Source organism: Pithys albifrons, chromosome 39 (genome assembly GCF_047495875.1).
Source record: "Pithys albifrons albifrons isolate INPA30051 chromosome 39, PitAlb_v1, whole genome shotgun sequence".
NCBI lineage: Eukaryota > Metazoa > Chordata > Aves > Passeriformes > Thamnophilidae > Pithys > Pithys albifrons.
The window spans coordinates 116,455-130,482 of record NC_092496.1 but is presented as its reverse complement, the minus strand read 5'-3'; the positions used below and the strand labels follow the sequence as shown (position 1 = coordinate 130,482).

Here is a 14,028-nt window from a genome sequence, read left to right as displayed (position 1 = left end):
GAATTCTGGTCTGAGAATCGGCACTTTCCTGGACCCGCAAGTGGAACGCACCATCAAGCTTTGCGTCCAGGGAAAAGGTGGCAGTCTTGGGCTCTCAGGTGCCAATGATGGGGCCCCATTACCTTTACAAAAAGCACAATGGCTTTCTGTCCTGGCACCTTTTCCCTGGGAGGAGTCTTCATTGGTCTGGAATTCTGGGCTGTAAAATGGCACTTTCTGGGACCAGCACGTGGCACGCACTGTCGAGCTTTGTGCCCAGGGAAAAGGAGGCAACCTCTGGCTCTCAGATGCCAATGACGGGCCCCCATTAACACTAGAAATGGAACAATCGCTTTCTGTCCTGGGAGCCTTTTCCCTGGGAGGAGTCGTCATCCGTCTGGAATTCTGGGCTGAACAAAGCACTTTCTCTGACCTGCACGTGGCAGGCACCATCTAGCTTTGCGCCCAGGGAAAAGGTGGCAGCCTGGGGCTCTCAGGTGCCAATGATGGGTCCCCGTTAACACTAGATAAATAACAATCGCTTTCTGTCCTGGCACCTTTTCCCTGGGAGGAATTTCGTCCGTCTGGAATTCTGGGCTGAGAAACGGCACTTCCCCGGACCCGCAAGTGGAACGCACCGTTGAGCTTTGCGCCCAGGGAAAAGGTGGCAGCCTTGGGCTCTCAGGTGTCAATTTTGGGGCCCCATTAACCCTAAAAAAGGCACAATTACTTTCTGTCCTGGCGCACCGTTGAGCTTTGCGCTCAGGGAAAAGGTTGCAGCCTTCGGCTCTCAGGTGCCAGTGATGGGTCCCCATTACTCCTAGAAAAGGAGAAATCCATTCCTGTCCTGGCACCTTTTCCCAGGGAGGAATCTTCATCTTTCTGGAATTCTGGAATGAGAAATGGCAATTTCCCGGACCCTCACGTAGCACGCATGGTCGAGCTTTTCGCCCAGGTTAAAGGAGGCAAACTTGGGCTCTCAGGTGCCAATGATGGGGCCCGATTAACCCTAGAAATGGAACAATCGCTTTCTGTCCTGGGAGCCTCTTCCCTGTGAGGAGTCTTCATCCGTCTGGAATTTTGGGCTGAAAAAAGTTGCACTTTCCCGGACAAGAAAGTGGTACGCGCCGTTGATGTTTGCACCCAAGGAAAAAGTGGCAGCCTTGAACTCTCAGGGGCCAATGATGGGGCACCATTGAGCCTAGAAAAGGACAATTCGATTTCTGACCTGGCACCTTTTCCCTGGGAGGTGTCTTCGTCCGTTTGGAATTCTGGGCTGAAAAATGGCACTTCCCCCGACCCGCAAGTGGCACGCGCCGTCGACATTTGCGCCCAGGCAAAAGGTGGCAGCCTTGGGCTCTCAGGTGCCAATGATGGGGCCCCGTTAACCCTAGAAAAGGAGAAATCGATTCCTGTCCTGGCACCTTTTCCCAGGGAGGAATCTTCATCGGTCTGGAATTCTGGAATGAGAAACGGCAATTTCCCGGACCCTCACGTAGCACGCACCGTCGAGCTTTGCACCCAGGTTAAAGGAGGCAAACTTGGGCTCTCAGGTGCCTCTGACAAGGCCCGATTTCGCCTAGAAATGGAACAATCACTTTCTGTCCTGGCACCTTTTCCCTGGGAGGAATCTTCATCCGTCTAGAATTCTGGGCTAAAAAATGGCCCTTTCCCAGACAAGAAAGTGGCACACACTCTCGACATTTGCGCCCAGGGAAAAGGTGGCAGCCTTGGGCTCTCAGGTGCCAATGATGGGGCCCCGTTAACACTAGAAAAATAACACTTGCTTTCTGTCCGGGCACCTTTTCCCAGGGAGGAATCTTCGTCCGTCTGGAATTCTGGGTTTAAAAATGGCACTGCCCCAAACCCACACAAGGTACACACCGTCGAGCTTTGCACCCAGGGAAAAGGTGGCAGTCTTGGGCTCTCAGGTGCCAATGATGGGGCCCCATTACCTTTACAAAAAGCACAATGGCTTTCTGTCCTGGCACCTTTTCCCAGGGAGGAATCTTCATCGGTTTGGAATTCTGGTCTGAGAATCGGCACTTTCCTGGACCCGCAAGTGGAACGCACCATCAAGCTTTGCGTCCAGGGAAAAGGTGGCAGTCTTGGGCTCTCAGGTGCCAATGACGGGCCCCCATTAACACTAGAAATGGAACAATCGCTTTCTTTCCTGGGAGCCTTTTCCCTGGGAGGAGTCGTCATCCGTCTGGAATTCTGGGCTGAAGAAAGCACTTTCTCTGACCTGCACGTGGCAGGCACCATCTAGCTTTGCGCCCAGGGAAAAGGTGGCACCTTGGGCTCTCAGGTGCCAATGATGGGTCCTCGTTAACAGTAGATAAATAACAATCGCTTTCTGTCCTGGCACCTTTTCCCAGGGAGGAATTTTCGTCCGTCTGGAATTGTGGGCTGAAAAACGGCACTTCCCCGGACTCGCAAGTGGAACTCACCGTCGAGCTTTGTGCCCAGGCAAAAGGAGGCAACCTTGGGCTGTCAGGTGCCAATGATGGGGCCCCATTAACACTAGAAAAGGAACAATCGCTTTCTTTTCTGGCACCTTTTCCCTGGGAGGAATCTTTGCCCTTCTCGAATTCCGGCTGAAAAAAAGCCCGTACCTGCCATAAACAATTGAATTTTGCCCCAAGATGAAAATTCGGGTCTTTGTGCTCTCAGCTGCCAATGATGGGGCCAAGTTAACAGTACAAGAAGAGCAATCCTTTTCTATCTTGGCACCTCTTCCCTGGGAGAAATCTTTCTCCATCTTCAATTCAGACCTGGACCTTTCTTTCTCCGTGAAAAACACGGTTCTTTCTTTTGGGGAAGCTCTCCTAGCAAAGTGCAACTTTGTTCTGCTAGCAAGTGAAATATTTGATTCCTGCCAGACAGAAGGCATCAGACACACATTTGCCATGGCTTGCTTTCGTGAATCACATGCATCAGAGGATCCAGGCCTGGAGATCTCTTTACGGTGAAAACACTGCTGTTCCTTAATGGAAGTTCATCTCTCAAAGTTTAATTTAGCACAAAGATCTGAACTTTCATCTTGATGCAAACCTCAATCATTTTAGGCAGGTACGGGCCTTTTTTCCTCCCGGAATTGCAGATGGGCCAAGATTCCTGCCAGGGAAAACGAGCCAGGAGAGAAAGCAATTGCTCCTTTTCTAAGGTTAATGGGGCCCTATTATTGGCACCTGAGAGCCTGATGCATATGATTCACGTTCCAAAGCCGTAAGAAATATGTGTCCTGATGCCTTCTCTCTGGCAGGAATCAACTGTGTCACATTTTAGTAGATCATGGGACTATTACTTGCACTTTGCGAGATGAACTTCTCAAAAGGAACAACTGTGCTTTTTCCACAAAAAAGAGTACTGCAGGCCTGGATTCTCAGATGCATATGATTCACTTTTCCAAAGCCATAACAAATGTGTTTGCTGATGCCTTCTCTCTGACAGGAATCAACTCTTTCACTTGTTAGCACAGCATGGGACTGTAAACTGCACTTTGCGAGATGAGCTTCCTCTAACGAACAAGTGTGCTTTTAACCAAAAAAGAAAGCTCCATGCCGGTATTCTCTGATGCATATTATTCGCTTTCCAAAGCCTTAAGAAATGTGTATCCCGATGCATTCTCTCTTGCAGGAATCAACTGTGTCACATTGTAGCAGATCATGACACTGTTAGTTGCACTTTGCGAGATGAGCTTCTCTAAGGAACCAGTGTGATTTTCACCGGGAAAGCAAGCTCTAGCTCTGGATTGTTAGATGCATATGATTCACTTTCCAGTCCAGAAGAAATGTCGGTCCTGATTCCTTCTGTCTGGCAGGAATAAACTCTTTCAAATTTAGCAGAGCATGGAACTGTTAACTGCACTTTTCGAGATGAACTTCCTATAAGGAGCAACGGTGCTTTTCCCAGAGTAAGAAAGCTCCAGGTCTCGATTCTCTCTTGCATATCATTCATTTTCCAAAACCATAAAAAATGTGTATCCTCATGCCTTCTGTCTGGCAGGAATCAACTCTTACACTTTTTACCACAATATATAATTGTTAACTGCACTTTGCGAGATGAACTTCCTAAAAGGAGCACCTGTGCTTTTCCACGAGTAATAAACCTCCAGGCCTCGATTCTCAGATGCATAGGATTCACTTTCCAAAACCATAAGAAATGTGTTTACTTATATGTTCTGTCTGGCAGGAATCAAATGTTTCACTTGTTAAAGGACCATGGGAGTTTTATTTGCACTTTGCAAGATGAGCTTGCTTCAAGGAGCAGTTGTGCTTTTCCCAAATAAGAAAGCTCCAGGCGTGGATTATCTGATGCATATGATTCACTTTCAAAAGCTGTAAGAAATGAGTGCCCTAATGTATTCTCTCTGGCAGGAATCAACTGTTAGCAGAGCATGGCACTGTTAGTTGCATTTTGGAAGATGAGCTTCCCATAAAGAACAAGTCTGTTTCTCACCGAGAAAGAAAGCTCCAGGCCTGGATTCTCAGATGCATGTGATTCATTTTCCAAAGCCATAACAAATGTGTATCGGCAAGAATCAGCTGTTTCACTTGTTAGCACAGATGGGACTCTTCGCTACACTTTGCGAGAGTACATTCCCATAAGTAACAACTGTTTCTTTCACTGAGAAAGAAAGCTCCGGGCCTGGATTCTCTGATGCATATAATTCTCTTTCCAAATCCATAAAAATTATGTATCTTGCAGCCTTCTGTCTGGCACGAATCAACCGTGTCACATTTTAGGAGATCATGGGAGAGTTAGTTGCACTTTGCGAGATGAGCTCCTCTAAGGAACAACGGTGCTTTTCACGGAGAAAGAAAGCTCCAGTCCTGGATTCTCTGATGCATATTATTCACTTACCAAAGCCATAAGAAATGTGTGTCCTTATGCCTTCTGTCTTGCAAGAATCAGCTGTTTCTCTTGTTAGCAACGAAAAGTTGCACTTTGCCAGATGAGCTTCCCCTAAGGAACAACGTTGTTTTTCACCGAGAAAGAAAGATCCAGGCCTGGATTCTCAGATGCATATGAGAATCTTTCTAAAGCCATAAGAAATATGTGTCCTGATACATTCTTTCTGGCAGGAATCGACTATTTCACTTGTTAGCAGAAAAATCCTACTCTTTGCGAGCTGAACTTCCCCTAAGGAACAACTGTGCTTTGCATCCAGAAAGAGAGCTCCAGTCCTGGATTCTCTGATGCATGTGATTCACTAGCCAGAGCCATAAGAAAGCTGTGTCCTGATGCCTTCTGTCTGACAGGAATCGACTGTTTCACTTGTTAGCAAAGCAAAGTTGCACTTTGCTCGTTGAGCTTCCCCTAAGGAACAACAGTGCTTTGCACCGTGAAAGCAAGCTCCAGCCTTGGAGTTTTAGATGCATATGATTTACTTTCCAAAACCATAAGAAATATGTGCCCTGATGCCTCCTGTCTGTCAGAAATCAAGAGTTTCACGTGTTAGAAGAGCAAAGTTGCACTTTGCGATACGAGCTCCCCCTACGTAACAACTGTGTTTTTCACCAAGAAAGAAAGCTCCAGACCTGCATTCTCGAATGCATATGATTTACTTTTCAAAGCCATAAGAAATGTGTGTCCTGATGTCTTCTGTCTGGCAGGAATCAACTCTTACACTTGTTACCAGAGCATGTGATTATTAACTGCACTTTGCGAGATGAACTTCCTAAAAGGAGCACCTGTGCTTTTCCCAGAGTAAGAAATCCCCAGGCCTCGATTCTCAGATGCATAGGATTCACTTTCCAAAACCATAAGAAATGTGTTTCCTCATATTTTCTGTCTGGCAGGATTAAAATATTTCACCTGTTAAAGGACCACGGGAGTTTTATTTGCACTTTGCAAGATGAGCTTGCTTCAAGGAGCACTTGTGCTTTTCCCAAAATAAGAAAGCTCCAGGCATGGATTATCTGATGCATATGATTCACTTTCAAAAGCCGTTAGAAATGAGTGCCCTAATGTATTCTCTCTGGCAGGAATCAACTCTTTCACTTGTTAGCAGAGCATGGGACTGTTAGTTGCACTTTGGAAGATGAGCTTCCCATTAAGAACAATTCTGTTTCTCACAGAGAAAGAAAGTTCCAGGCCTGGATTCTCTGATGCATATGATTCACTTTCCAAAGCCATAACAAATGTGTTTCCTGATACCTTCTCTCTGGAAGTATTCAACTCTTTCACTTGTGAGCAGGGAATGGGACTTTTAACTGCACTTTGAGAGATGATCTTCTCATAAAGAGCAACTGTGCTTTTCCCAGAGTATGAAAGCTCCAGGCGTGGATTCTCTGATGCATATGATTCCAAAGCCATTAGAAGTGTGTGCCCGAATGTTTTGTATCGCGCAGAAATCTACGCTTTCACATTTTTGCAGAGCTTGGGACTATTAGTTGCACTTTGCGAGATGAGCTTTCCCCAAGGAACATTTGGGCTTTTCAACGAGAATGAAAGATCCAGGCCAGGATTCTCTGATGCATATCAGTCAGTTTCCAAAGCCGTAAGAAATGTGTGTCCTGGTGCCTTCTGTCTGGCAGGAATCATCTTTCACATTTTAGCAGATCAGAGGACTGTTAGTTGCACTTTGCGAGATGAGCTTCTCTAAGGAACCACTTTGCTTTTCACGGAGAAAGAAAGCTCCAGGCCAGGATTCTCAGATGCATATTATTCAGTTAGCAAAAACATAAGAAATGTGTGCCTTGATGTCTCCTGTCTGTCAGGAATCAAGAGTTTCGCGTGTTAGAAGAGCAAATTTGCACTTGGCGATACAAGCTTTCCGTAAGTAACAACTTTTTATTCCCCAAGAAAGAGTGCTCCAGGCCTGCATTCTCGAATGCATATGATTCACTTTTCAAAACCATAAGAAATGAGAGAAGAGCTTCTCCTAAGGAAAAACTGTGATTTTCAAGGAGAAAGCCCCAGATGTGGATTCTCAGACGCATATTATTCTCTTTCCAAAGCAATAAAATTTGTGTTTCTTGATACTTTCCCTCATTCAGGAATCAACTTTTCCACTTGTTAGCAGTGCTAAATTGAACTTTGAGAGATGAACTTCCATTAAGGAACAGCAGTGTTTTCACCGTAAAGAGATCTCCAGGCCTGGATCCTCTGATGCATGTGATTCACGAGAGCAAGCCATGGCAAATGTGTGTCTGATGCCTTCTGTCTGGCAGGAATCAAATACTTCACTTGCTAGCAGAACAAAGTTGCACTTTGCTAGGAGAGCTTCCCCAAAAGAAAGAACTGTGTTTTTCACGGAGAAAGAAAGGTCCAGGTCTGTATTGAAGATGGAGAAAGATTTCTCCCAGGGAAGAGGTGCCAAGATAGAAAAGGATTGCTCTTCTTGTACTGTTAACTTGGCCCCATCATTGGCAGCTGAGAGCACAAAGACCCGAATTTTCATCTTGGGGCAAAATTCAATCGTTTATGGCAGGTACGGGCTTTTTTTCAGCCGGAATTCAAGAAGGGCAAAGATTCCTGCCAGGAAAAAGGTGCCAGAAAAGAAAGCGATTGTTCCTTTTCTAGTGTTAATGGGGCCCCATCATTGGCACCTGAGAGCCCCAGGATGCCACCTTTTCCTTGGGCGGAAATCTCGACGGTGACTGCCATGTGCGGTTCCGATATAGTGCCGTTTTTCAGCCCACAATTCCAGACGGATGAAGATTCCTCCCAGGGAAAAGGTGAGAGGACAGAAATCGAATTCTCGAATTCTAGGGTTAATGGGGCCCCATCATTGGCAGCTGAGAGTCCAAGGCTGCCACCTTTACCCCGGTCGAAAAGCTTGACGGTGCGTACTTTTGCAGGTCCGGGAAAGTGCCGTTTTTCCTGCCCAGAGTTCCAGACGGAAGAAGATTCCTCTCACGGAAAAGGTGCCAGGACAGAAAGCCATTGCGCCTTTTCTAGGAGTAATGGGGCCAAATCATTGGCACCTGAGAGCCCAAGCCTGCCACCTTTACCCTGGGTGCAAAGCTAGACGGCGTGTGCCACTTGCGGGTCCAGGAAAGTTCCGTTTTTCAGCCCAGAATTACAGACGGAGAAAGATTCCTCCCAGGGAAAAGGTGTAAGGACAGAAAGCCATTGTGCCTTTTCTAGGGGTAATGGGGCGCCATCACTGGCACCTGAGAGCCCAAGGCTGCCACCTTTTCCCTGGGCGCAAAGCTCGACGGGGCGTTCCACGTGCGGGTCCCGGAAAGTGCCGTTTTTCCACCCCAGAATTCCAGACGGACGAAGAATCCTCCCAGGTAAAATGTGCCAGGACAGAAAGCCATTGTGCTTTTTCTACGGGGAAATAGGGTACCATCATTGGCACCTGAGAGCCGAAGGCTGCCTCCTTTACCCTGGGGGAAAGCTCGAGAGCGCGTGCTACGTGCGTGTCCGGGAAAGTGCCATTTTTAAGCCCAGAATTCCAGACCTATGAAGATTCCTCAGAGGAAAAAGGTGCCAGGACACAAAGCCATCGTGTATTTTGTAAAGGTAATGGGGCCCCATCATTGGCACCTGCGAGCCCAAGGCTGCCACCTTTTCCCTGGGTGCAAACCTCAACGGTTCGTACGCTGTGCGGGTCTGGGAAAGTGCCGTTTTTCAGCCCAAAATTCCAGACGGAAGACGATTCCTCCCTGGAAAAGGTGCCAGGACAGAAAGCCATTGTGCCCTTTCTAGGGGTAATGGGGCACCATCCTTGGCACCTGAGAGCCCAAGGCTGCCACCTTTTCCCTGGACGCAATGTCGATGGCACGTGCCACTTGCAAGTCCGGGAATGTGCCATTTCTCATCCCAGAATTCCAGGCCAGCGAAGATTTCTCCCTGGGAAAAGTGCCAGGACAGAAAGCGATTTTGCCTTTTCTAAGGTTAATGGTGCCCCATCATTGGCCCCTGAGAGCCCAAGGCTGCCACCTTTTCCCTGGGCGGAAAGCTCGATGGTGCGTGCCACGTGCGGGTAAGGGAAAGAGCCGTTTTCAGCCCAGAATTCCAGACCAATGAAGATTCCTCCCAGGGAAAATGTGTCAGGACAGAAAGCCATTGTGCTTTTTGTAATGGTAATGGGGCCCCATCATTGGCACCTGAGAGCCCAAGGCTGCCACCTTTTCCTTGGACGCAAAGCTCGATGGTGTGTACCTCGTGCGGGTTTGGGGCAGTGCCATTTTTGAACCCACCTTTTCCCCGGGCGCAAATGTCGAGGGTGCGTGCCACTTTCTTGTCTGGGAAAGTGCCACTTTTTAGCCCAGAATTCTAGACGGATGAAGATTCCTCCCAGGGAAAAGGTGCCAGGACAGAAAGCGATTGTTCCATTTCTAGGTGAAATCGGGCCCCGTCACAGGCACCTGAGAGTCCAAGTTTGCCTCCTTTAACCTGGGTGCAAAGCTCGACGGTGCGTGATACGTGAGGGTCCGGAAAAGGCCGTTTCTCATTCCAGAATTCCAGACAGATGAAGATTCCTCCCTGGAAAAGGTGCCAGGACAGGAACCGATTTCTCCTTTTCTAGGGTTAATGGGGCACCATCATTGGCACCTAAGAGCCCAAGGCTGCCACCTTTTCTCTGGGGGCAAATGTCGACGGCGCGTGCCACTTGCGGGTCCGGAGAAGGGCAATTTTCAGCCCAGAATTCCAGACGGACAAAGATTCCTCCCAGGGAAAAGGTGCCAGGTCAGAAATCGAATTGTCCTTTTCTAGGGTCAATGGTGCCCCATCATTGACACCTGAATGCCCAAGGCTGCCACCTTTTTCCTGGGTGCAAAGCTCGACGGAGCGTTCCCTGTGCGGGTCCCAGAAAGTGCCAATTTCAGCCCAGAATTCCAGACCTATGATGATTCCTTGGAGGGAAAAGGTGCCAGGAGACATAGCCATTGTGTATTTTGTAATGGTAATGGCGCCCCATCGTTGGCACCTGAGAGCCCAAGGTTGCCTCCTATACCCTGGGCGCAAAGCTCGACGGTGCGTGCTACGTGAGGGTCCCGGAAATTGCCGTTTCTCATTCCAGAATTCCAGACCGATGAAGATTCCTCCCAGGGAAAAGGTGCTAGGACAGAAAGCGATTGTTCATGTTCTAGGTGAAATCTGGCCCTGTCACAGGCACCTGAGAGGCCAGGTTTGCCTCCTTGAACCTGGGCGCAAAGCTCGACGGTGCGTGCCGCTTGTGGGTCCAGGAATGTGCTGTTTCTCATCCCAGAATTCGAGGCCGATGAAGATTTCTCCCAGGGAAAAGGTTCAGCAGGAGGGACCAGCTAACCCTGTGTGGGGGTGATCAAAGCTGTGTATTCTACCCCCTCTATTCATTCCTCAAGGTCAATGGGCCATTAGCAGCAGCTGCCCAGGGAGCCATTATCACCTTCACACCCAGCCTGAGGGGGGCGGAGCTGCCGATGGGCCATCAACAGTTCAACACCCCCTGGCTCCCAGAGTTAATCACCCATTGTGTGAGTCCCCGCTCAGGGGGAGGGACTGAGAGCTCCCTGAGGGTACATAAGTGGTGGGTAAGAAGACCTCGGGAACCTCTCGTCGGATCCAGAGCAGCAGCAGGACCTAGACAGGAGGAGATCACCGCTCTCGCCCAGACCACAGCCCTCGCCTGCACCAGCAGGTTTTTCTTTTCCTTTTGCTCTGGACTTGGGGGAACCACAGGGGTCTCAGCACAAGGGCAAACAAACCCCCTTGGGTTTGTGCCCCAGGACACTGGGTTATATTGCTGGGGTTTTGTGAGTTGAAAGCAATTTCCCTTGTGTGTCAGTGTTGTTATTGTAATATTATTATTAAATTTTAGCTCTGACTTATAATCTCTCTCGTGGTGAGTTCATTTCCCCTGCTGGTTCACCTTTAAACCAGCACATCTTTTTTTCTAGAAGCTGAAAGGGGGAAAATGGGGATGATGTTCTTGGAAAAGGGAATGGTGTGAACAAGTGATGGGCAACCACAGTGTGGGAAACAAAGGGAGTCACCCCCAAAGGGGCTTTGCTTGGGGAGCATCTCTGGATGCTGGAAAATCCTGGGATCTTCCCATGCCCTCAAATGGCACAGATCCCCTAAAACCCCAAACCATCAAGACTGGGCAAAAAAACACCCAAAATATGTAGACTAAGGCCAAAGAAATTCAAAGCCCCAAGATTCACTTCCAAATTTCATTTCCAAATTTGCTCTCTCTGTTCTCTGTGCTTTGGGTGCTGGGGATCCCCCCTGAACAGACTGTGTGGGGTGCCTTGTGTTTTGGGGCCCCTCTCTGGGGTTCTGCCTTTTCCAGGCTGCTGGAGATCCCGGGAATTTCAGGGGTCCCCCACTCTGTGATCTGAACCCATTGAGTTTCTTTGATTCCCTCCTCTCCAGGATCCCTCCAAGGAATGCTGAGGGTCCCAGGGGTCCTTTCTGCCCTGACTCTCTGCTCAGGGTGCTCAGGGACCCCCATGGGACCCCGAAATGGAGAGCCCAGAGAGGGGGCACCCTGGGGACCCCCGGCATCCTGGAGAGAGGGGACCCTTTGGGAACCAACACCCCAAGCAGAGAGTCAGGGGAGGAGGGACTGTGGGGGCCCCAAATCCCCTCTGGTATCCCTAAACTGGGGGACCCCAGAGAGGGGAACCTGCAGAACCCCAAAGTGGGGAGGTCAGAGAAGGGGAACTCCTGGCGGCTTTTTTTGTGGTTGAATGTTGGGGGTGCAGGGGGGACACAGAGCTGGGAAAGGGGGTTTTCAGGGGGTCCCATGGCCAAGAGAAGGGGTGTACTTGCTTGAAGAAGTAGGATGGGAAGCCCAGGGGTCCCCTGTGCCCAGGAAAGGGGGATACAGGGGCCTTTGATGTGGGTTATGATGTAGGAAAACCCAGAATGGCCAGAAAAGAGGGTTCGAGGTGTCCCCAAGTGTTCCAAAAAGGATGTGTGGTCTGGGAAATGCAGGAGTGGGGCCACTGGGGGTCCCAGAGTCAAGGCAAAGGGGGGTGTAGGGACTGGAAGAGGTGAGATGGCCTGGAAAGGGGGTCCAGGGGGTGTTGGTGTAGGATAAGGGGGGGCAGGGACATCCCAGTGCCTTGGAATGGTGGATCAGGAGGGGCCCAAGGTAAGGAAGGGTAGGACTGGGAGTGGGGAGAGGTGGTTGGGGGTGGAGGTGGTCCCTGTGCCCAGAATAAGGTGGGTTCAGGAGATGGCAGAGGAAAGGCAAAGGGAGTGTGAAGTCTGGGAAAGGCAGGATGAGAGGGAAAAGGAGGGCAGGGTGGTCCTGGAGTCAAAGAAAGGGGGATGTGAGGGCTGGTAAGCCGGGAATGGCCGGGCAGGGGGTTGTGGGGCCCTGGTAGCCTGGAGAGGGCGAGGACCCTGGAGAGGGAGGACCCCCAACACACAGGAGACCCCCAACAGCCCAGACAGGGGGGACACTCAGAATGCCAAAAGGGAGAGGTCAGAGAGGAGAAGCTCCTGAGAGGGGTTTCTTGAGCTAAATCTTGGTGTTCTGGACGTTTTTATGGACACAAGATGCCCAGTGACTTTTAGAGAGGGACTTGGGCAACCCAACCCAAGGCACTCACAGCTCGTTTTCCCCCAAAAAACAGGATTTATCCTTCTGAAGGTGTGTCGGAATGGAGGAGGAGGCTGCGAGGAAAAGGAAGATGCCCCGGGTCCCCCAGGCAGGTGAGGAGGAAGTCAGTGCCCCTTTGCCCCTCCCTTGTGCTGCATCTTCCAGCCCAGCATGGCCCCGGCTGCAGGACAACCCCGCTGCCGACGCCGTCCTGCTGGGGCCAGGTTTGGGGGGATGTCCTTGGCCTTCCCTGTGGGCCGGAGGCAAATTCCGTCCCTGTCCTTGTTCCTTCCTGCCCCAGGCCCCAAGCTGAGCATGGGGAGCATGGAGGACAAATCCCCCCAGCAGAACCTGGTGGCAGAGGCCACTTTGAACAGCTCCACAGAGCAGGAAGTCACCGAGGAGAAAAAGCCAGAGATGCCCCAGGAGGAGAAAATCTCAACCGAGTTTCGGGTCCTCCGAGCAGGGTAGAGCCACTCAGTGTGGGAAAGATGGCCAGAGCTTCAACCAGAGCTCTGACCTGGGGGTGCAGCAGCAGCTTCAGAGCAGGGAGAAGTGTTACAAGTGCTTGGCATGTGGGAAAGGATTCAGCAGTAGCTTCAACCTGATCCAGCACCAGCACATCCACACTGGGGAATGGCCTTACACGTGCAGGGAATGTGGGAAGGGGTTCAATCAGAGCTCCAACCTGATCAGCCACCAGATGATCCACACTGGGGAACGTCCCTACGAGTGTTCCCAGCGTGGGATGAGGTGTCGGACCAGCTCACATCTCCTCCTGCATCAGCGCACACACACCGAGGAGAGGCCCTTCTGCTGCACTGACTGTGGGAAGGGCTTCAGGCAGAACTGCAGCCTCATCAGACACCGGCGCCTCCACAGCGGGGAGAGGCCTCACAGGTGTGAGGATTGTGGGCAGAGCTTCATCCATAACTCTGAGCTCATTGTCCACCGGATGACCCACACTGGGGAAAGGCCGTTTGAGTGTTCCCAGTGTGGGAAGAGGTATCAGACCAGCTCACATCTCCTCGTGCATCAGCGCACACACACGGACGAGAGGCCCTTCTGCTGCACCGACTGCGGGAAGAGACTCAACCGCAATGACAGCCTCGTCACCCACCGGCGTATCCACACCGGGGAGAGGCCCCACAGGTGTGACGAGTGTGGGAAGGGCTTTACCCACAGCTCGAACTTGACCGGACACCAACGGACCCACCAGTGAGGGAAGCCCCGACTGTGGGAAAAGCTTCATCTGCTGCTCCATCTCTATCACCCACATTCCTTGTGACCCACATTTGGAAGACCCCTGGTTGGTGGTCTCCACATCCTCCTGGTTCTCCGTGGGCACTTGAATTAACACAGGGGGAGGAACATCCATGGTGTCATGGGTTTAGTTAGGCCCAGGTTTAGGCTTTAGTTTTTAGAGCAAGGCTTGGACAATCAACTGACTCGAGCTGGGTCAGCCCAGCTGACTCCTACTGGCCAACTCTATTGCATCCCATATTCTGACATCATCTCAGATAGGAGAGAGGGAGGAGGGATTTTCCTTCTTC

The 14,028-nt window shown here is 50.4% G+C and overlaps 1 protein-coding gene across 1 annotated transcript; it reads left to right on the top strand.

The window, feature by feature from the left end:
* The first annotated feature begins 12,536 nt into the window (after positions 1–12,536).
* Positions 12,537–13,697, top strand: LOC139684198 (zinc finger protein 664-like). Its single transcript, XM_071579801.1, has 3 exons — positions 12,537–12,699; positions 12,777–12,942; positions 13,130–13,697. The coding sequence occupies exons 1-3, from the start codon at positions 12,537–12,539 to the stop codon at positions 13,695–13,697; spliced, it is 897 nt and encodes a 298-aa protein (XP_071435902.1).
* The last annotated feature ends 331 nt before the right edge of the window (positions 13,698–14,028 follow it).